This window comes from Cyprinodon tularosa, unplaced genomic scaffold, assembly GCF_016077235.1.
Source record: "Cyprinodon tularosa strain WSP-4 unplaced genomic scaffold, ASM1607723v1 ctg45, whole genome shotgun sequence".
Lineage (NCBI taxonomy): Eukaryota > Metazoa > Chordata > Actinopteri > Cyprinodontiformes > Cyprinodontidae > Cyprinodon > Cyprinodon tularosa.
This window is the reverse complement of record NW_024039174.1, coordinates 984,900-1,009,889: the sequence shown is the minus strand read 5'-3', so window position 1 is coordinate 1,009,889 and position 24,990 is coordinate 984,900. Positions and strand designations below refer to the sequence as shown.

At 37.5% G+C, this 24,990-nt stretch overlaps 1 protein-coding gene across 1 annotated transcript in view; it reads right to left on the bottom strand.

The window, feature by feature from the left end:
- Positions 1-24,990, bottom strand: part of LOC119793340 — a 269,987-nt gene that overhangs the window by 154,851 nt on the left and 90,146 nt on the right. Inside the window, exon 3 of the mRNA XM_038300477.1 lies at positions 388-2,200. Coding sequence (XP_038156405.1) covers positions 388-1,899 — 1,512 coding nt within the window. The 5' untranslated portion in view covers positions 1,900-2,200. The remainder of the gene's footprint in view (positions 1-387; positions 2,201-24,990) is intronic.

Below are 24,990 nucleotides of genomic sequence, written 5' to 3'. Positions count from 1 at the left end.
TATATATATATATATATATGGGCAAAGATAATATTAGAGAGCAATCCAGGAATATTCATGTATTAGAAAATCCAGGCCAAAATTGATGAAGCCTTAATCACAATTACAAAATATTAACTCTAATCAGTTTACTTTCTAAATGGTAAAACTATTTGCACAATGAAAATCTGGCATACTGTACTTGATAGCAAAAGGTGGAGTAAAACTTAGATCAATTTTTCTGTGCTTTGTTTGGAAAAAAGACATTTAGGATCACAGCAAATGTGGCCAATATAAAAATGCTGCAAGTGTCTAGAAAACATGAACTGCACATCCATACACATTTTCTTCTATTCAATTTTGTAAAGCATCTGTATCTTAAAAAGTGGAGGTCTTTTATGTACTTACCCGTCCGATGAGCACAGGTTCTGGTCCGGCATATTCTTCAATCACAAAGAACTGGTTCCAGATCCAGCTCCTCCTGCTGCGAGAGCGTGACCGCTTTGCCTCTAAAGACTCCTGTGCCTCCCTTTCTGTGTCTGACTCTGATGCCTCTTCAAACACAAGGCCATTCCCATTTAGAGGGTCCGCAGCTTGGATTTCAGTTTCTTTTGCACTGTGGCTCCGTTTGGAAGCGGGTTGGAGCCTCAGGACATGGCTGTTGTTGACAAGTTTGTAGTCTTCATCTGTGAGAAACTTAGCTGAGCCTGGATCTGTTTTAGCAGTGTGAGCTGATTCTGTTAATGGGTCTCTGCGGGAATCTGCTGCTCTGTTCCCCCCTCTTGCTCCCAGGGGTTGCATTGTCAGCACAGACGGAGGGGAATTATTTGTTTCTGAAAGAACATACATGGGAAGATGTTTTGTCGATGTAAATGGTGGTGCTGTGTGGCTGATCATCACCTCTTTCTCAGAGCTGAGGCTGACCTCGCCATGAGTTGTTGACAGGGAATGAACAAGGTGTTTGCTCTTGTTATCACCGCCATCTGAGCTCTGTATTCCCAGGCTCTCCTGCCCTCTACTTAAAGCTGCCTTGGCCTCGCTTGGCAGATTAATATGAGTAGCAGCATTCTGGTGCGGGTAAAGATCTGGGCTGGTAACTGTGCTTGCATATGGAAATGCAGTCTGATTATCGAATCCAGCGTGAGGCTGAGTGGCAGCCATATCTTGTCTCTGTACCTTCTGAGCCTCTAATTGTCCATGATTAACGTCAATCAAATCTCTCTTCCTGCTACGGCTGCCCTTGCTTTGAAAGCCGAGAGCAGGAACTCTCTGCATTTGGGAATTGACAATCCTGACTAAGTTCTCTTTTGATAGCAACTTTAACACTCCATAACCACCAGTTAGGTTCAACCTTCGGTTAGAATCTGCACTTAAACCTTTCCCAGGCATACCTGTGGTGAGAGCACTCAAATCCGGTCTGCTCCTAGACCTAGAACCAGATTTGACCCTGGTTTTATTGTAACGTAGTTCCATCTTTCGATGGACTGCAAAAGATTTCTCTAATCTTCCTGTACTGGACGTTTCTGCACTTCTTGTGTTGTTTTTAACTCTCCTCATATCCATGTTTAATGACTTGCTGTTGGATAACAGACTTGCAGGTGCCTCTTTTTTGGTGACAGAGTCAACCTCACGCTTGGGTTTGATAGATTGCCTCTCCTTGTTGCTAAACACCATTTTTGAGTAAGGAAATCCAGAGTCACTCAGCTGCTCGCGACTAATCAGGTTTCTCAGAGTCACCATGGGCATTGCATCTGAGCCGTCGCTCTCATCCCATTGGTCTGCAGATTTGCTTTCCCCTCGCCTCACCGAGTGCAATCCAGCCACTCCTCTTCTGTGTACAGTCTTACTAGTTGAGGTTCCTCCCAAAAGCGCCACCCAAAGGAATAGGAAAACTACCAGGAGAAGATTTCTTGCAATCATCTTGTCTTGTTAAGATGTTCTAATTCTAGCAAGGTATGTAATAAGGCAGCTCTTGTTTTTTGACTGTCTTCATTCTCTCCAGTGTTTTTTTTTTCACTTTATTCCCCTCTTCTCAGTCTTCCATCCTTTTGCCCTTCACACCAAGCTGGAGGGCAGGTGTCAATCACTCCCTTCTTCTTTTTCGTCAATAGAGTCCAATATCTCCCTGTATCTCACAAAGCCTCCTTGAGCTGTTTTCCTTTCTCCCCGGCTCCTCCCTTGTGCAGCATTTCATTCAGTTTCCCATGGAGACCTGAACACCCTGAGAGAAAAAGATAAAGATAATTAAGCCAAAACTTAAATCATTGCACTGCGTTAATTAAAAATGGAGCTGAACAGACAGGTAGGAGAATTCACAGGCAGGCAGGAGAGACCTTTTAACATGGGGACAATCTCATTTTTACCAGCATAATGGGGTTTTTAAATCTAGAACATATTTCTACTTCTTCCCCTTAATGAGAGACACTATTTTTTTCTTCTCATAAGAAGGCCCAAATTATCATAAAACTATTGTACTTCCATTGCATTGTAAAAGAACCAACAAAAGAAACAAGGAAAGTAATAACAATTAGTGATGCAACCATGACGCACAGAGTAACTATGGAGGAGCTGCAGGAATCTGCAGCTTAGGTAGGACAATCTGTTTAGGCATAGCTATTTTTTGCACATTAGAGGCTTACTCCACAGGCTTCAATATCATTATTTTTTTTCTGTTATACTGGCTGCCCAGAGGGTTCCCTTATGGACCACTGTGCCCCATCATATTAAGAATTCAAGGGCAACATAAATTCTCCCAGCACAAACAAGCTATAAAGCCGTATATGCTGTTCTAACAAGCTCAAATGAAGATCACCATTTTGTTTTATCTGTTTTCTGTAATCCTGAGCTCCAACTATGAGTAAGTACGGTGTAACTTAAAGGTTTTATTGACTATGTTTGTCAAAGTCTTCCCCACTTGCTATTTAGGCGTAAAATATGTGTTGTGTGTTTCCAGGCAAAACTATATAGGGACAAACCTCGCTGATCTACCTTGCAGTTTAAAAATTGTTCATCTTATTTTCCCTCAAAGGGTTGTGTTTTTACTTTGCCACCATTTATCTGTTCCTGTCATAACATTCCCACCAAATTGCTGCATAGTTCCAACCAGGACAGACTAGTGATCTACTGCTGAAGGAACTATCGCAGCAGAGTAGCAGAAAATTGCGAGAGATTTGGCTGCATTCTTTTCAACCAGGTGTAAATTTTATGGCTGTAATTGTTACAGCTGCTTCGGATGTAATTGGACGTAATTTTCCATCTGATTGGATCCTAAATCGGATCGTGTGTCGAACATTGAATGTGTTATTAATAGAAAACTTGACAAAGGAAAACTAATCGCAAAAAAAAAGAAAACGTCCCGTTTACAATTTACCTAAAGTTATGAATAATACACAAAACACGTGGGAAAAAAGATGCTCTTTTAAGACAAAACTAATTTTGGACTGTTTCCAACAGTTATAAGATGGTAAGAGATAATAATTTTCTCAAGACAGGCGGTTAAAATGATGTGTAAAGTAGTATATACTCCATTAAGTGGTACAGTAGATCAACCCAGTTAAAGACCGAATCAAAGCAATTTTTGCTTTGATTTGATCACAGAAGTTCTCCAACCAGAATTCTTACCTCAGTTTTTTTGTGAAAACAATGAGTATGAGTATGGAGATGTGAAATGCCAATACAGAAACATGCCCTGAAGCAAAATTTGACTCAGGGGTTGGCATCAAAATAAATTGAACTTATTATTATTTATCTCACACTGGAGAAATTTGCTCTCTGCATTTTGACCCATACCCTTGGGGAGCAGTAGGCTGCCATTGTGTGGCGCCTGAGGAGCAGTGTGGGGTTAAGGGTCTTTCTCAGGAACCCAGTGTGGAGGCTGAGGGGATTGAACTGGCATTTGCAACCTTCTCAGAGCACAAGCGCACTGCTCTAACCTACAAGGCCAAACCTCCCCAACATATTACAACACAGCACTCCACAACATAGTACAATATGTTGTTTAAATGTATATAAAAACAATTTAAAACCCTATTTTTTATTTCTCCATTGTCCAAATGACCTACTTTGTTTTGATCTCATATATTAAAATCTAAATGAAATACTTTGAAGTTTGTGATTTTAATTCATAAAATGTGGGAAATGTTCAGGGTTATAATAAAATGTGATGCTACCCTTAGCGACATTGTTTCTAAGGGTAGCATAAGAAGAACACCATTAGTTACCTAATCGTCATCAGTTCTGATGAGGATTTTTTTAATCACGGCAAAAATAAAATAGACAAGCCCCGACAGAAAGCCGTCTTTATAAAACTTTGTCTGATAAAACGTCTGATTAAATAGCTGGTTGGATACTCCCATTTAATCAGTTGGTTAAATGGCAATGCTGATGGAGCCCAACCTGTTACTGTATACTTTGTTGCATAAAGGGTCTGAAGGGACAAAAAGATTCCCAGATCCCATTTTTACTTCGGACACACGAGAATCACAATGTCAGATATCAGTCAGTGTGTACTGTGTGCCTTCAGATACGACTAGACACCATTGAGTGAGGTTCAAATTATACCAGTCTACTCATCTGACAAGCAAATAAAGTCACTATTTGCCAGATCGAATTAACATAACAAGCTTCTCTTTGCTCCCAAAAGTGAAGAGACAGTAAGGAAATCTTCATGGAGAAAGCTGAGAATTCAGTATTCTAGATTTAGAAAATACTTCCATGATATCTCGGAGCTTACAAGAGATGTGGCAAGAGGAAACTACACATACACACGTATTAATACAAAGTAATTTAAATCCTGTGTATGCGTGGCCCTGCCAAAGCTCAAAAATATGGAATGACAATCGTCATTGCTAGGACTGAATAATATCAGGAGAAATTTTGATTGCATCATTTCAATAAATAGCTATACTGATTACTTTATGGTTAATTAATCATTTGGAAACCCTTTCTTTTAACTGTCACATATGTCTCCATCAGTATCCATCAGCAGAACTTTGCCACTACAGAAACAACTCTGGTATTGGCTCTTAGGCAAGTTGCGGACCTTTCAAGGGCCAGATTTAGTATGGATTTTCAGGGCCAGCATATAGAAGACTGGAAATATTAAATTATACTAAATGTTTTAACCAAGCAGTCTCAATTACCATTACCAACCATTACCATTACCAATGTTGATATTATGATGGCAATAGCAATTCAATATAATATCTGTTGTCATAGAATTATTAGTGTATACAATATTTATACCGCCCTTCCAGACATAAGCACTAAATTATACATATAACATAATTATATGTCATCAATTATACATAATGTTTGCGTGTGTTACATTTGTAATTTTTTATTGAATTGTCCGGATAATGTCAGTTATTCAATCATATTGCAGTTACAAAGAAATGCTTGAATGCAACATTTGGTAGGTTTCAGTATTTCAGAAGCAATGCATCATTAAAATATTTTATTTTGGCCATTTGCATGGAGAAATTTGAGGAGATGTACTGATGATAGGTTAATCTTTATCGCAACATTTAACATTATTATCTGAGCAAATTATATTGTGCAATTTTGTGGTACTCCTTTGGCTTTCACATGTTGATTGATTGTGTTTTCTAAACTTTAAAAGTTACTTAATTTCAGTGTGTAGGAGACTTCTTTTAATCAGCTGATTGTCAATGTGCTGCAATAAGTAAGGCAGGCGCAGCACTGCATCACTCTGGTCACTCTTGAACCTCTTCAGACACACATTGCAGATCATCTCTTAACTTTTAGCGGTTTTGAAACAAGTTTTTATTTCATACTATTATGCTTGAATACCAATAACTGATCGCACTAAGTGACTCATTAAAAAGGGTTGGTGAATTCTTCTGCAAACCAGTCTTGACAATTGTGGACAGTGAGTGTGTAATTACCCATAGATGACAGAACAAAGAAAGGTATGAACATCATATAATTTCCCAGTTCATTCATTCATCTTTCATTTCTTTCTCTTGCCCTCTGTGCACATGTGTCCCAGATGTGCACTCAGACTAAACCAGGGGCTTCACATAAAATCTGATAATGTAGCAGGTGCTGTGCGGAGGTGTGGACGTTTTTATAATCGTGCTTTAGCACCGAGAAACAATCAATAACTAGCCTTTTATTGGCTGTGATTTACAGCTTGGTCCTGCAACTGTTCCACCTCACTCCTGTGTGTTCAGGAGGTGGAGGAAGGGCCAATGATTGAATGCTGTATCTGCAAACTGCAAGGGAAAATTGTGGATTAGTCTGCCTTTAAATGCAGAAGGTCACGACAGTGGCAGTAGTGACAGATAAATCTTATCCGTAAAGCAACTTAATAGTGTCTTTGATTAGACAACTCTTCCTCTGACTGAGGAATGTTACGGCTTCTAAAAGCCACTTAAATGTAGATTCATTCATTCTGGAGCAGGTGAGACAAAAAAACAAACAGTTTTAAAGTTTAAAATGTGAAGTGTGCTACTTAGACATACCTGAAGATTCTGCTTTCTTGTTTTCCAAGCTACAATTGCCTTATACAACTGAATTTATTGTTTGTGTATCTTTTAAAAGCTGAGGTTTATGTATCATTCAGTGTCAGTTTCACTTTATCGGGTTTTGCAACACTGGCTTCAATATTTGCAGCATACAGATCCTGTTAGCACATTTATGGGGGCAAGAACAAATTGGCCTCTTGGAAAATATGTTATTCTTTTCACATTCTCCTCATATTCAGCCTCTTTTTCCTCCTCAGTGCTGTGCAAAATGTCTTCAAGCCCCTTCAATGTCTTTTAAAACCTAGGAAGGCAAAGCTTTTCTACAGTTTACCTGGATCACAACAATTTAAAGGTACAGTATGGCATGTATCTGAGTTAAGTTGTCTTTCATAACAACAAGCAAAGTAAACCCCGAAGCACTACCCATTCTATCTTAAAGAAGCACAGAGAAACTTTTCCAGATTTTGAGGTTTAGAAAATCTTTTCCTCCACTTCAAAATACTGCAGTTCATTGTTGTGATTTCTGAATATACTACAGTGACAGATGTGACCAATAAAAAAAAAGGCCTGAAGACAGCCTCCTTTGGATAAACAATAAAGAACACCCCATCCCCAACCCACCCGCCTCATGTTTCGCGCTCCCTTAGCCCACCTCTCCCTCTCACCACCTGTTTCTTATCTGGATCCATCTTTGTAAATCTCCCTCTGCCCCCCACCCAGCTGTTGTTTAGCTTTTCTCTGTCCTCTGCATTGCTCGATTCCATCCTCTTTCCTTCCCCCTCATCCATGTCAATCACAGACCTGTCACCACGTCTTTGAACATGAGGTCCTCAATCAATCGGTCAATCCCCTTCCCTTACTTGGCCTTGCAACATTGGAAGTGACAGGTGTCTTGTTGGAAACCATCTTGCCGACAGGCGACAGCACTATAATTGTCTGTATAAATCAAATCACCAAGCAGTAAAATGTAAGATACTACTTGGAGTTGCAGAAGATACTTAAAAAAAAACCTCTGGAGGTTTTACAGAATAAGTTTTATACACATATGGCAGAGGCTGTTACAGGGGTTGGAAAGCTGTGGTTGGCTAAGTGTTATCTCCAATGTACAGCAGGAGGAGCTGATCACGGGAAATGCAATGACCGCAGTCCTTTCTCTGCACCACCCCCCTCTCTCTCGTCGCTCTCTCTCCCAGCAGAACTTATCAGCTGGGAGTTTGATGGCCAGGCAATCATTGCCACGGGCACCTTGTTAACAAGCCCTGGGCAGGTGGTCAGACGCAGAGCTGAATATCAACATGGCACCGGTGCCGACAGTGAACATCTCTGTGTGGGAGGTTCTGACAGTGTGAACTTTTCTTTGAGGTAGAAAATCAGAAATAATCCTGTTCTTATTATTTTTAATCTTTGATCTTTTACACCAATTTCTGAGAGAAATATCAGTCAAAACACAGTTTTATACTAATAGTACATCTATGATGTTTGGATTCCCATCTCAGGGTTTCACACTGAGTGGGGACCTTTAGCCAGAGCTGTAGCTATGCTAGATGCATCACACTGCAAAGCATAAGTGAGCATACTTTGCTTGTTAGAATACGATGCAAAAGGCAGCTCATATTTTTTCATTAGTTTAACAATATCACCTGATGGAACTGCTGTATATGTCCTTATAGAAACAGATAGGAAAGAGGCTGGGGTTCCACACTTGGATTTACAAAAGCACAATGGTTTTCTAAAGAGTAAATAAGGCTTATAGGGTCATGCAACGGGAAATGATTGCTTTATAAAAATGTGCTGTTTCAATATTTTCTGGGAGTACACCCAAGAGTCCAACTGTAATACTTAACATTACAAAGCTACAATAAAAGGTAAAATCACCCTTTTTTTAAATACTGATGGGGTTTTTTTGTAACTCAGGACATCATCACATTGTATTTAGATTATAACATTTACTAATGCTTAGATATTAAAAGGCCAAAACAGAGTATTTGGATATTAAGTGGTTTATCATTTTGATCAATTATTTGTATTATCATATCCTTCTTTCTTTTAAGGGTCTATATCCTTATCTATATCCAAATTTTTACTGAAAAAAAGTTGTTAAAATAGCCAATCTATGTGACGCTTTACAACTAAAACATAATTTGATAAGCAGACTCAAATCTCAGTATTTAAGATATGCATCTATAAGCCGTTAAACTATTTTTCTGAATTTACTTCGGGTCAGAAGATCAGAAGATCCCGTCACATCAGTTGATGTGATGTCAAGCGAGTCTATGTTGAATTGGTCCAAAGCTAACCATTAAAGTGTTTTATTCAACTCAGATACCAAAAGCAACTCTACGTAAGGTTAAAAAAAAAGTTAAAATAAAAACTTGTAAAGTATGAGAGCGAGCTTTGTGAACAAACAGAAGAGGGCTGCAGTTTTGTATTTGGCCACAGGTGGCAATATAATTAAAAAACTTTCTAATGCATGTTTAAAGGCACAATATGCAACATTTACAGTTAATTAATGTGTTCCATAACGTTTTGGATGATTAAATGAGTCATTTCAGGTTGAACAAAGGTATTCTCGGCCGCCCTGGTGGTCTGTGGGGGAAATACCGCACTTGCAATTACAGGAGCACCGACCCGCACCCACAGGCTCAGAAGTCTCGCGAGAGTCGGTCTTGCTTTACGGCGAGAACTGCTACACCCCCCAGTTAAAAGCATGCACGTTGCTAGCACAGTGGCAATCTTTGTGCAGTGCTGCTTTCACACCGGACGCAGCAAAAGCAGCAAAATCGCGTCTGCTGCTTCATTTTTACTGCTTGTACCAGTTAGTTCTGACGCGCGGCTGAAGCAGCTTTGCTGCTCTGGCTGCTCCGGCAGCTGGTAGGTGTTTTTCATCTAAATAATCCAAACTGCAGGCAGCAGGATAATAAAAGTGAACGTATTCTGCTGGCAGATTTCTGCATTTTAAGTTAATTTAGGCGTCAATAAACTGTTTAAGAGGAGTGATCATAGCGCTCTGATCATCAGCGCCGTGTCTCTCTCCCAGCCAGCTCCCAGATCAGCTGCTCTGATTGGTTGACGCGGCGCGTCGAGCAGCAAAAATTTAATTTTTCCATCTCGAGCAGCAGCGCGTTTGCGGCGTGTCACGCGCGTCAGATGCTTAGTCATTCGTTGCTTTCGCCTGTCTGCTAAGCTCAAAACAACCGCGCCTGGCTTGTTGGAGAAACCAGGAGAACAGCTTAGCATATTTACGACAGTGCACTTTTACTTGCGCCCTCTGGGGGGAGCCTCGCTGGAAAATCAACACCGGTTGCATAGTGTACCTTTAAAGTCGTAGCACTAATTTGGAATTGATCCTTCAAAAAAAGAGTGGTATCATCTGCTAGTTGGCATAAAGTGATACCTCTTCCAGCCACAGGGATGCACTTAAGTTTCAGTGTAGTTATCCAATGTTTTAATTGGAAATAAAGACAAATATGGAGAAACAGCTCAGGCATGATGTATTCCTCTTTTCCAGGCAAATCTTTTTGTGGTTTCAATATGGAAACTTCATTGAACTATTCTCAGATGTATAAAGAGAAGGTAAGGATTTTATTAAATGTTCCCCAAATTAAACAACTTAAGAGTTTCAAACAAGAATCCATGTTCAATTGAATCAAATGCATTGTGAAAGTCAAGTAACAGAATAAAACCCTCATTCTGTGTTAAATTTGAGTAATCCAGAATATCAAGCACCAATCTGATATTGTCGATTATATATTTATGAGGCATGAAGCCATTCCGAGTATAATCTATGATGTTGCAAAGAGCTAAATTAAGTTTTTTTAACTAGGCAATTGCAGGGATTTTGTAGTCATTGTTTAACATAGAAAAAGGGCTAGTTATCTAAAAAACAAACAAACAAATTGTCTTTATGTGGTTTTGGAATTAGTGTGATTAACCCTTAGCACGGGGAGGGGGGGGAGATATCCAATTTAAATGCTTTCCACAAAAGTGCTCAAAAGAAGAGAAGCTAATTCCTCTGAGAATTGCTTATAAATCAGAGGACAGGCCCTCAGTTGCTTTGCTTGCTTCTCATCATCTGTAGTAATCGGATTGTCTCATATGGATTTTTCAACGTTACTAACATTACCGATAATACTATAGAAGTGGATTAAATCCTCATGGTATAATGTTGATTCATACCCAGATCTGAGGTAACTCTTCTATTATGCTGATGAAGGTTCTCAGTCATCCAGGTCATAGTCATTCCGTAAAAATTCAAAAAATTGAAGATTTGAAGATTTGAAGACGTTTCGCCACCTCTCCAGGAAGCTTTCTCAATTCAAATGTCTGGAACCGCAGTGAGTTTGAGTCTTATATTATATTTCCATCCATATGTACTTTGTTTATTCCATTCCTTGTTTTTCAATGTTTTTCTAATTTGAAGAAAATGCTTGAGGTCTGTTCTCCCTTTTTAATCCATTTAGCTCTCGATCGACCAAATGCACCTTTTGCTTTAGCTTTACATAATTGATCCAAATTTAATTGCAAAAAGTTCAAACATACTTTTTGCAGCTCAGAAAGGCCTTCAGGTGGAATTGAGCACTATTTCTGCGATTATTTCTGCTGTCAGGTCATGCTCCTCTTTCTTCTCCTCCCTTTTAAGAGTTGCACCAGTTTTTCTCAAAAGTTTCTGTAATTCAGATTTTAAGAGCTCCCAATTATTTCCGTACAAATTATCATGTTTTGACACATTCCAATACTCCGTCATGAGTTTGTTTATTTTCTGTCCTAATGTTTCATATTTAAGAGTTGATTGTTTAGTTTCCAGTCACCAGGATTTAGTTTTTTTTAAGTAGCACTGTATGAGGATAGTTTTAGAGTAAGAATGGTGGCGTTATGGTGTGATGGGGGACTAAGGTAAATGTCTGCCTTGTATGGCAAGTTGAACATTGATTCTGAGACCAACCAACCAGAGGAAGTTGATCATTGATTGGAAAGTGCCTGATTTGTTACCCTATTACTACTATTAGCACTTTGAGATTTTTTTTTTAATGTAAAGTGCAAGACAAATAAAATGTATTATTATTATTATTATTATTATTATTATTATTATCTAACTTCCATACATGGACCAATCATTTCTCAGTAATTAGATCTATGAAGAAGCTGATTTTCTTCTGTTTGCCTCTATCAAATTCATCATTTATGGTATCAATAAAATCAACACTTCATATAATTTTAAAATCCCTAAATCTTTTCACAATAGCATCAACATGAGAATACAGGACAACTCCTTATTTTCTTTGTCTCTGTTTGTATCCATGTTTAAATAAATTTGGTTAAATTAAACAACAGTTAAAAGTATAAAGTGCCCATTTTTATTTCACTTTTACTAAAGGAAAGCCTAATCTAAGGCGAGGTCCTTAAAATCGCAGTGAGGGCACATATCTTTCTTCAGGATTGGAAGAAAGCAACTGTATTGCCAAATGTGAGGTTTTGTCATACATTTTTTTCTATATTCATGCATTTTTTGAAAAATTATCTAGGATCTTTAACATTATCCTCTGCAGTTTTCCGTATTACTGTGTCTTGTAGTGTGCAGGAATTTCAGAATGTCCAAAATGGAAAAAAAAATCATGTAACATAAAGTTTATTTAAATCTATATAGTATGGTTTTCAGCTACTTTAGGGCAGGTAATACTACTTTGGGTACATTATTATCTTGTTTTATTTTATTTTAGTTTTATGTATTAGGACCAATTGACTATATATGTTAGGTTAGATGGTACTTAGGAAAATATATAACCTTGCAGCTAAAGCATAAGTATGACTTTTAGTGTCAGGAATCTAGCATGCTGAGATGGGTGAGTCTTTATAAGGACAAGAAGAAAAGTATAACGTCAGGTTAATGGTTAGTTACTACCATACAAGAGTCTGTAATCTATAGAAATGGCATGTTTGGTAAACATGCTGTGTGAGAGCTTTGGTGTTCATGCTGTTCACATGTTCTATAGGTCAAAAAATATCTTTGGCTGGCTGGCCTGTCTAAAGATTAAATTGTCTTCCTAGTCCATTGAAACAAAAATCTAATAATGGTGTGATGGGAGAATTACAATTAAGCCAGTGTGTACAGCTGTCAAAATTAAAATCTTTCATATATTTATTGAAAAAAGGAAAGTTGTTTTTATCCAAAGAGTCTGTCTCACGTACAATAATATAACATTGCCCCATCTTCTAACAGAGATGTCTTCTGAGGTAGGAAAGTTATAAATGTTGAAGTTATCTAGCTAATGAACAATAGTAGCAAAGTCTCAAAGTAGCCAGGTGAACCAGAGCAGGCAGTGCCTCCCACCAAAATCATTGAAACGTAAATAAGGGAGTCAACTATGGTAAATAAAGGGAAATTCATTTTTCATTTCGGGAAACTGTAGAATTATTTAACCTTTATACTTGCAAAATGATCTTGGTGCACATTCTAGTGAAGATTCTCAGTCATCCAAGTGATAGTCATTCCAAAAAAGTAAAAAAAAAACAAACAAAAAAAACACTGGACTTTGTTTTTTCAAGTTTGAAGACTTTTCACTTCCCATCCAGGACGTTTTTTCAACACAAAATGTCAGAATTATCAATGAGTTCCGGTGCTGGGGAAGATTTTCAGTCATCCAGGTCATTGTCATTCCAAAAAAATTTAACAAACAATAAAGCTTCCTGGATGGGAAGCAAAACATTTTCAAGCTTGGAAAACAATATCCATTGGATTGTTAGTTAACTTTTTTGGTTGAATTCCAGTAGAGTAGTAGAGTATCCCAACAAAGCCTTGTTAAGGCTTAGGAAACATGCAAAGTGAACATAAAAAGACTTTGTTGGACTACTCTATAAAGCTTGGAACTCAACGCTGATCCAGGCATTTTGAATTGAGGCGAAATGTCTTTAAACTTGGTAACAAAGTCCAGTGGTTTGTTTTTTTAACTTATTTTGTCTTGATGCCCAATTCTCAAAAGCAGAAAACAGCAAAAAGTATTTATTTTTGAAAAGAGAATGATTTTAGTTTTAGTGATAAATTTGGAGATATATGTTGCTACTTACTGCTTCAAATGAGTGTCAGAGGTCTTGAAAGAGTTAATTTCACATTTTAATTTTTTGACTATATGTCACCAGCTGCTTCCACTCTCCAGAATACAGCGAGAACACCAAAACAATGAACACTTTAAAAAGTTTTCGACATTAAATCCAACACAGCCTCACTCCAAACTCACCCAGCTGCATCTGCATATCGGAAGGGGGTTATGTGCAGCTCATTTATATAGCGGCTTTGTTTGGTTCAAAGCAGGCTTTTGCAATGTGTGTCATCCAATAAGCTCAGTGACTTAAAGTAAGCACAAGGCTATTTACTTATGCAGATAGGATCACATGAAAGGCAGTACAATCTGCAAATTTGCAGTCATGTGCTGTACGACAGTGAAAAAAAGGCAAAAAACTTCAATCAACCTCAATGCGCATCATGTTTTATGATGTTTTTCTTTTCAGAGTAACAGTGCTGAGTCACAAAAGACCTGTCCCTGAAAAGAAACATGCAGCACTCGGTCAATACAATAATCAGGGCGAACCTGAAACCCTAGCAGTGTGAGGAGACCAAGAGAGAAGCTGTACGTAGAAGTCCCATTTCACAGTGGGACAAACCGTTGTTATAATATATTCCGTGATCCATTATATTTTGCGACTGAGCGGGGTGCTGTTGCATATTCTCTTTTCAAGTCTCTATCCAATAACATTAACTTTACAGGATTTGTGTCTAAGCCTAACATCACAAGACTAAAACCCCCACACTACAGAAACTATACATCTAAATAAGTCAGTTTTTTTCTTAAAATAAGTGCATTTTTCTTGAATTGAGGGGGTAAGTGAAACACTTTGCCAATGGAACAAGACAATTTACATTTTAAATAAGAAAAAATAATTGCATTGTCTTTTTTTCAAGGGCATATTATCTAATTATCTTAATTTAAGCATAAAATACCTAGCCTGGGTGCCATTCCGAACTTAGTCCCGCCCACAAAGTTTGAGGTCGGAAAGTTTGGTCTGGCTCTGCTCCATAGTAGCGCGAGTATTATCGCCCACTGTCAGGCGATCCAATCAAATTGTCAGGGCGGGCTTTATACGATGATGGACAGATGACCAACAGTAACGTAATCAACCATGTGACCAAAGCGCGCTTGGGTGACGACAATGCCTGCTGCTGGAGAGTTTAGGTGAGTAGATTCTGCTATTAGGTCTGTTCTAGAAGATATCGACAGCAAATTAATTTTAAAAGAGGAACAGAGAAACGCGATCAAGTCTCATCTTCTTATCATAGGCGTGCAACTGCACGCTTTGATTTTTGTGGACAACAACTATGCGTTGCTTAACATACGTCACGCACTCCGTTGTTCTTATTGGTTGTAGGTCTATCCAATTGAGTGCAGAGGCATTTTTTTTCCTGGTTCGTTCGAAACACGCCCCATAATCACAGCTCTATGGAGCAGTATCAGACTCATATTCAGACTAGAATTGAGTCGGACTACGTCAGGCTATAAAATACCCATTCCATTGGAAAATAATTTTATTTAGCTAACCAAATTAAGGGTACATTTTTTTCTTATTTCTAGATCGTTTTTGCAGCGCAGCTTACATTGCAAGGCCGATAACTAAACAGAGAGAAGTCTAGGGTAAAAAGTGGCCCATTGCGTACTGAGACTTCCATTTACAAAATGCAGATTACCAACATTTCTGTGGTCCAATAATCTTCAGTTCTCTTTTCACAAGTTTCACAAGTTTGACATAATTGGAAAGCTTAAGCTCTACTTTTTTAGGATCTGTAAGTAACTCAAAATGGCCCTGGGTAGATCTGTGGTTTTCCCATAGCCTGTCACAAATTTTCTAAGTGTAAAGGAAAATTCCGGTTTTTAACACTTTTAGCCCATTTTCTGTAGTGTCCAGGATGAAATCGAATGATCGACACCAAAATTTTGACGATTGGTCCTGTCTCTGCTATTTGGCTCATGCATAAATAAAACACTACAGGAACGTTTTTTCTTTACGAAACTTTTTTTGGAACGTCATTGAACAGCGCTGACGACCCGGTGAGTAGCATATTTAAAAAAAAGAACGTTTAAGGTTGTTTTAAGGACATTATCGGACATGCACTATGGAAGCCATTCTGAAGCAGCCAGGGGGGGATTCTGCATGAGCCAAATAGCAGAGACAGGACCAATTGTCAAAATTTTGGTGTCGATCGTTCGATTTCATCCTGGACACTACAGAAAAGGGGCTAAAAGTGTTAAAAAACGGAATTTTCCTTTAATTTATCCTTAAAGTACAATGGACAGTGTTGAAACTTCAGTTTCAAGAAGTTTGACATCAGTCAGAGCTTAGAGCTCCATTATTTCAGAACTGTAAATAACTCAAAATGGGCAACGACAGACTTCTTCCTGGTTTTGTCAAAAGCATATCAAAAATATCATCAGGTATTATGACAAAGCTGTTTGTTCTTAGCATGATCATTCTGAAAGATTATGTTTGAACTGAATATTGTTGATGAAAGTGCTTTATTATATGAATAATGAAAAATAAAATGTATTACAGTCCTTCTGATGTTTTATTCTCCTCATTTTATGGTTTGGTGAGGGCCAGAAGACTCTTTATTATGTCCTGATATGTGGAAACTTCTAATAGAAAGAGGGAGCATCGTATGTCTCAGTGAATTGATAAATTGGGGCAATGAATAACTTAATTATTTTCCCTTTACTTCTGCCGTGCCTTCTAAAACTCATCAGCTCCAAGCATTGGTTCGTTAGTATTGAAAGCAGATCCTCACCATCGATTGTGAGTTGTCAACAACTTAACGAGACTGAAAATTTTAATCACGATTCATCTTTTTGCTTTGGTGTCTAAACTATCCCTCTTTGAATGGTCAATCCATTAATCACGCAAACACCAAATGCCTCACCACAGCAAAAAAGAATACCCGTGTGCATCTGTCGTCAAAGATACTCGTGTCTTTGAGGACTTCAAGCTCCACATAAAAGGTACCCACCGTAAAACCAAATGTATTTATTTATAGATGCACACATAAAAGGCTTATTTATTTACTTTCCCCAAAGCTACATTCATGAGGTCAGACATGCACCAAAAACCTAAGCATGAATAGCCACTTAAATGTGCATGAGGAAAGAGACATAAAGGAATCTTATAGGACATTCTCTGTGGATGCAGCAAATGTCAAAGAGAAGAAAGGCAGCACTCTCTCACACCAGTGGAAAGAAAACACATCCATCCCTAAAGAATTATGTATAGAGGAACAAAGACAAGCTCCAATAGATGCTTCTTGGGTCTATCACCATGTGTCAGTAAAGGATTGCAGTAGCAGAAACGCCGCAGAGGTAGACATGGGGGGTGGAGGTGTTGTTTCTACTCAGAAGACCAACCAGAGTTGATTTAAGTGCAAAGCACCGTAAAGCTGTCCAGTTCCTGCCTTGAACTCTGGCACATAGAAAAGCAGACCTGTCAGTGTCAGGCAAAGGCAAGTTTCATCTCTAAAAATATAAAGTGCATCTTTTTGCTGGTGATCCAACCTCTGTCTCGATCTCTGTCCCAAAGAGATACTGACAGCAGGTCCTAACCTCTCCTGGTAAGCAGCAGCAGCAGCCCATAGACACTGGATGAATCCCCACTGTGTGTTGGTGCAGAGGATAATGGGTAAAAAAACAAGATGATAGAAACATAGTAGAAGATACTTGGGTGATTTTACTGTTTTGTATGCAGATGGCTGTATGTTTCAGTCCACTTAAAAGTGGCTGTTTGCCTGTTAGCGGGATTACCACTAAATATACTCAGTGTAACAACAGAGCGGCTTTAGATTTGCTCGGCTGCCAGTAAGATCAGAGGGGTTACAATAAAAAGGCAAATTCATGGCAGAATTATATATACATATGTATATATATATATATATATATATATATATATATATATATATATATATATATACATGAATATAAATAACTCAATATGCATTTACAATGAAAACAAAGATCAAACTGGGGATCCAAGGGTTGTTGATTATCTAGGGATAGTTATAATTTGAACTTCTTCCTCATATAGATCCTATGGACAAAGTGGCAGAATTCTACAGTATTGCAAAAATAAGTAAAAAAAAAAAAACATAATTCAAAGGTTCAAGCAGACTTACAGCCATTAGACCAATAGACTGAGAGTACATACTAAACATTTGGCATACATTACATTTTAGATGTTTTTTCTCTTTGACATCCTAATATTTAATCCATAGGGATTAATAGGATATTGTCCTATCGAATGACAGCTGTAACAGTTTTAACTCTTATAAAAAAGCTTTCCACAAGGTTTTATAGAAATCTAAAACAACTCCTAAAGAAGCACATCCGTAAGGTCAGACATTGATGCTGGGTGAGATTGCTTGGCTTGGACTCTTTGATCAAATAAATCCAAAACGTGCTCTATCAGATAATCGCTCATCAATGTTTATATTTTTTAGGCTCTAGTGGCCTTATTGTAATTTTTTTTTTAAATCATTTTTGAAAGTAGGACAGGGAATGTGATAAAAGAGAGGGGTTGATTTGCAGCAAAGGTCAACAGGCTGTGACTCGAATTTGCAACAGCTTCGTCGAAAACCCAATCCTCTGACATGGTTTGCGCCCTTAACCCCCTGTACCACCGCACTACCCCACTCATCAATGTGTGATTAACCTTGCCATGAGCACTGAAGTAGTTATGCTCGATCAGGAATGGCACAACTCCAAACTATTCCAATAAAGTTTGCAGCCTGTAATCCTGCAGAATGCTAATTTCACTGGAACATAGGTCCTGTATTAAATGCTGACAAAAATCCACACATCGTAATGCACCCTGCACCAAACTTTATACGCAACATATCCCTGCAGACAAGTTCTGTTCTTCTTACAACTGTCAAAGTTTGGTTGTAGTGGTTTATCAGATGATTCATAACTCCAGACAACTCATCTCCAATACTCTAGCATCAGGTGGTGAGGTGCTTCAGACCACTCTACCTGATGGTTTGAAATGTCCTTGCATATGTAGCAGCCATTCAAAATGGCCCTTGCCAGTCAAACACCCGCCGAATGGCAGCCCACTTCCCTCCAACTCCAAGGAAAATCCTCTCAACCTTCCAGCCACTGGAGTGACCCCCTCTTGCATATTTTTTTACTCTGACTCCACCCTTTCACTGAACTACAGGGTCTAACAAAGAGATGACACTTCTCTTTAGGTCTTAGAATAGAAGACTATTTTAGTAAAAATATTGATGTTTAAAAAGGAATTGTAGGGGACCAGCCAAGGGCCCATGAAGGAAACGGGGGAAGATTTGAATGGCTTCTACTGTAAGGTTTACATGCAGCTGGACGTCCATTGAAACTAATTGCACAAAAAATCTCAATGTGCTGTTAACAAGCTAATCTGCTGTCTTGAGAACAGTGCATTAGGACTCTATTGACCCTTTTGGAAGTTGGAAAGATCTACACTTTTGCATTCCCATTCTCTGTGATATAAGTGGTCAGCCTAATGTAATCCCATATATCTTCCAACTAATACAGTCATAATACAACAGCACTGAAGGTCATCATAAAATAAAGTAATTTTCCTTCACACTTGGTTCAGAGCACAGATTAAATTCAGAATTGTTAGGTGAGGAAGGGCAGAGACATAAACACCTAGATCCAATGATCTTAGATCTTTCAGCAGATAATGCTACTAACTCTTAAAACCACAGCTTTGCTCATCAGTAGGAACGCTCCACTGGATGAATGAGATACTGATAATAAATGTGGGGTTAACTGAAAAAGCAATGCTTTAGAAAGATCCATTTTTAAGCCCTGTGCCTGTTGCTGGGATATTACACTACAATCTTCTGTTTTGGACAATCTGAAAAGATTACCTCAAAATTAGATGATAACCTTGTAGTTTGCCACACTATCTCAGCAGTCACTTTTGAAGGTGTTCATCATTTTTGTACCTCTCACTGTATTCAGGGGACTAGTGCTACAAGTCGACAGAGAGAGAGAAAAAAAACGGCAGCAGCTGGTGACGTGTAGTAAATGGGAATATGGGAGAAAGTGTAGAATTGTTTGAATAACCGAGACATGGTAGGGGGAATGTCAACTGGCATCTAAACTAAATGATTCTCTTCTGTGTCAACCCCAGGATTGTTCTTTTCTTAAAATAGCTCAACCTCATGTTATTTTATACCATGGAGAAACAATGCTCAGGTCAAGTGTGTCACCATCACAAAAACACCTCCTCATCTAGTGTCAGATAAAAATGAAGCTATTATTCTTTGCAGATAAAAATATTTTAGTTACAATAATGTTTTTCAGAAATAAAAAAATAACCTTATTCCAAAAATAAATTGCAGCACCCGTGTTGTGAATGGCAGAATTTTCGTTGTTGTTACTTGTGCAACAATAGGTCGGGGAGGGGCTGCAATGATGATTCTCTGCTGGATTTAGCAAAAAAAAAAATTTTTTATCTCCTGCAGTTTTTCTGCAATCAGTTTTAACAATAGAAACAATCCAACAGAAAGCAAAACTGTTGTAAGCCTCATTATGTTTTTGCACTAGTAATGGTTAAATAAAATGAAGTTACTATAAAAACTAATTTATGAGTAAACTGCTTATATATCCAATGCAGATATCGAAAAAGTTCCAATTTTTTTTTTTTTTTTAAACACCTGACGCAGATAGCATAGATGTAAAAACAGCTCCGCAAAATAATTAAACATCCTATGTCACTCTTCAACAAGCCTGGCACTTATAAGTCCTGGTGCAATGCAAAAACTGTTTGAACGCAGCAATTCAATAGAGTTTTGCATCTTCTGTGATTCCCCACTCCATCACCTTCAGTATCGTACTGCTTTCTTCCTAAAGAAAAGAAAGTTGGGAATGGTATATGAAAACACTTTGTATTCTGAGATCACATAAAACTTTTAAAGATGTAAATTGTTGTCAGACAACAAATGAAAGGAAAGTTTTTGTTTCACCTCTGTGCATAGAAGGAAGTAAGCTGCAAAGATTGGGGAGTATAGATGTCAGATGTGACGGGTAAAAAAAGAAAAGATGTTATGTAAAAATAAGTATGTTGTTTGGTTCTTTCATAACCCCCCACCCACCCACCCCCCTACCCCAACCTCCACATTTAGCCATAGAGACTTGTTTTAACAAATATTCAACACCTTTTATATAACTGAATCAAAGTGAACCAACATTTGACCCACTGGCATAATTTTGAAAGTAAGAAATTTAAACAGCATATGAATGAAAACCATGTCGCCTCATATGGATAATAAAGAATTCTGAAAATGTACTGTATGTCTGTTTAAAAGGTTCTAAGCTGTTCATATATTTCCTGCAAAAGATGACTCACTGGTCATCCTCATTCAGAATAAATCGAAATAGGTTGAAGCTAAAGGCTAGTACTAATTTCCGTTATCCAGCCATTTATTATCTGGTCTCTCTTCTCTTTGCATGTTTGTAAGAGGGCTCTTTTCAATCTCCAGCAGTCACTGGTCAAGACAAGTAATACTCCCTGAACAGATTGCCAGTTCATCACGGTCCAACAAGGAGAAACACAGAGGGAACAACCATGCAGAGAACAATTACAAAAAAAATCTTATTTTAAGAAAATAAAGTATTTTTCCTAAGTGCATTTGTTCTTGAATTGAGGAGATACGTGAGACACTTTTTCAATGGAACAAGACTATTGACATTTAAAGTATGAAAAAATTGCATTGTCTTATTTCAAGTGCATATTATCTTATTTTAAGATTAAAAATACTAATTCCATTGGCGAATCATCTGATTTACCTGCTCAAATTAGGGGTAAATACACTTAATTTAAGGAAATTTTACCTATTTTTAGATAGTTTTTCCAGTGACCATACCTCTATTCTAAAACATAAACCATTTCATCACAATTCTCTAAAAATTTAGGAATTTTAGGGCTATACTAGGGATCTACAACCTTTCATGTCCAAAGTAATACCGAGTTTTATCGAGTGCGACTAGGTAAAAGTCATTTAGAGCTGCAAAATATTACACAAGTTTTTAATCAAACACAACCTGTTATTTTTATTAAATATCTGTTGTATGATATCTGTTGACATCTTAAACAACCAAAAGTTTATTGGCATTTTTAGCTTTTAAAATAATGACAAAACGTACCATTTGCAAGCTAATTAAAAGAAAAAGGACGCTAAAAATTTGGATTCTTTTTATGTAATTCTGTTGTAAAGATTCAGTTCGAATATTATTTATAAAAAAAAAAAAAAACAAACAAAAAAAAAACATTAAAGCTCCTAAGAATGGTATTTGTTATTAAACTATATTAGTTAGTTCTCTTTCTGGGTCCATTCCTCTTTTAAGAGCCATTATAGAGGATCCAAAGAGCCACTGCAGCTCTGGAGCCGCAGGTTGCAGACCCCTTGGCTATACCATAATGAAAACTTCTCAGTTATTATCTGGTGAGAATTCTGAAGTCACTATAGCATTACATTGATATAAATATTCAAGTTTTTTTTTTATGCTGCCATCATGCTTTTTAAGCCTTTTAAAACTACTAACTGGCACATATAAAACAAAGAACTTTAAAACTACATCTATTTGTTATGAAATATATGCTGATGAAGATTCTCAGTCATGCAGCTCATAGTCATTCCGTAAAAGATCAAAAAATATCCACTGGACTTGGTTTCCAAGATTTGAAGACGTTTCGCCACCTCTCCAGGAAGCTTTCTCAATTCAAATGTCTGGATCCGCAGTGAGTTTGAGTCTTATATAGACAACGCCTTGTATCGCTTGGAAACATGCAAATGGTAACCGATGAATGGGTTGTTTAGTTCCATTGTTAGCCTGTAATATCTGAAACCTGTCTATGATTCTGAAGGTCGGTGATTAAAGGGGGGGGTTGCCGTTAAGGGGGGGATTGTCTCCTGTAATACCTGAAACCTGTCTATGATTGTTAAGGGTTGTTAAGGGAATTGAGAAAGCTTCCTGGAGAGGTGGTGAAACGTCTTCAAATCTTGAAAACCAAGTCCAGTGGATATTTTTTGAACTTTTACGGAAAATCATGAAATATAGTTGTTAAATTCCAACACCAAAGAAAACACTTCCTTTCAAGGCAAAGCAGCTTCCCTCTGTCTGGGTGTTGCCCTTTTTTTTTATGATGTCTCCATATTACTCTGCTTCTGAAGTCCAAGACCTCTCAAGGCCAAAAAACTTACTTTCACAGCTAAGAAGAGCTAAAAAAGAAAGCTGCTTCCATGTTCAGATAAAAGAGCTACTTCCCCAGAATAATCGGACTTTGCCTAACATCACACCTCCCTGATTGGGGGAATTGGGCGTGTTACAGTGCTGGCACAGCGTGGTTAAGATAGCTGTGTTCTGCTTTCTCCAACTGCTGGTTTTCACAAGACAGAGAGCGGCAGCTGCAAAGACTGCAGAACTCATGAGGATTACTAAGAAATGCATGAATCTGGCAAAATACCACTTTGTTCATAATTCGTATGAAGGAATCACATTTTAACATAGTTTAAAAGTTGATTTTGTCAAACAGTTTTCACAGATGAAAAAAAATGACAAAAAAAGATGTACTTAGAAAAAGAAACTAACAGCTAATTCTATTTAGAGCTACAAGCTGAACAGAACAAATCTAACCAGGGTATTATATTTCCCAATTTCTCAGGTTATGGGTTTGTTACGTCTTTCAGAGTTTCTTTGTCACTGACTTACTTTTTAATGAGCAAATATATCTCCAAACTGAGTAGAAAAACACACCTGAAGCTGAAAGTCTGTGTTCACAAATCACCATAACATGTCAGCCAAACAAATCACAATTAGCTCTCAAAAGAAAAACTAAAGGTCACTAGGCAGTTTTAAAACATCTAATTCTGGACAAATCTATGTTAATACTGTAGGCAGCACTTGACATGGATTTTTTTTTTCTGGTTATTATGTTAGAATTTTCCTCTCTCTTTCTCACTCATCCTTGCAACCGTGCACTGTTTTTTGTTCTGTTTTTTGGTATTAATAAGAAATGCTTTTACTTTACTATTAATGTTTCCTTGTAAGAACTACTCATCATCTTATCTTCTCAGTGCAAGAGTCTGCCCGGTCTAAGTATCAGGTCACACACATACTCAGGCAGGGGTGAGGATGGGGACAAAATCGGCCTTTGGCATCTTAAACCAGAGAGAAATACCAGATTCAAAAACGACCAACTTTTTGGTTTTTCTCTATAAAGAAGTGATAAAAAAGAAGAGAATGCTTATTTTATTCTCAGATTATTATTGATTATCATAATTGCTGCCTTTTTATCCAGAGTGACTAAATATGTGAGCTATTAAGACTACAGTTTAATCTTCTAGTACATAATATTCTTTATTTCCTAAATTCCAAAGATTTTAGGAGTCATTTCTGTACTTAATGATCTGTAAAATGCAATCTGAAGCTTGTTATTTAAATATTAAAAAAAAATAGAGGCACGGCTTCTTTAAATATGTTAAAAGTATTTTGTAAGTTGGCAGAGTAGCATTAAATTACTGGGCCGAGTCTATTTCGTTGCAAATCAAAATATCGTCACACTAATTTACAATCGGCTACGAAATAACATGACCTTATAACATAAGTCAAGATGATCTTACTGATATTTTATCGGGTTTATTTAGAAGTTATGTTCATGTAATTAGGTGTAATTTTCAGGGCAGCACTGTCTGAGTGAAGAAAACAACTAATAGGCAGCAGACCAGCGGAAGAAGTACCTGGATTACAGATATTTTTTATCCTAGGAACCAGGGGCGGAGCTAGATATTCTCATTATCAGGGCCTTAGCCCACAAAATATTTCATTATAACAAAGATGATTTGGTACATGAACAAGTAGGAAGTTATTCCTGCATGCCATTAAATTGTTAAGATTTATTACACATTTAATCATATTAACAATGTAGTATTGTTAGGGACATCATATATTTTCTAATGTACAAAAAAATGTTTGCAAGTGCAGTAAGAGATGATAAATTTAAAATTGAGAAAAGTTGAAAAAAAGTTGAAAATCTCAAGCTGTATGTTAGAAATATTTTATTTATACTCTGTTTGTGTTTCATGGGTTGTGTTCTACTGAACTATTATGATGTATAATGTGTGATTCATCTTTTATTAACTCTTGCTTAAGATTGTTCCAGATAAAGGTAATGAAATGGACGGGTTGTGAAAGAGGCCTGAACAGCCTCTATCACATGTTTCTTCTAAACATGTGTTCTTCGAACAATTCAATTGTAAAACAACCACATGCTTTGTTTTAACATATGTGCTGAGGTTTAAAGTAAGATCCTTTTGTTTCCCTTTTTTCTGAGTTAAACCTCAGCTGGTGTAATTAGGGACATCCCCTTTTCTTCAATAAATGGCAAGGAGAAAGCTGAAGACTGCAGAGTGGGTTGGAGATTTGTAAACTCTGCAGTCTCCTTCCTA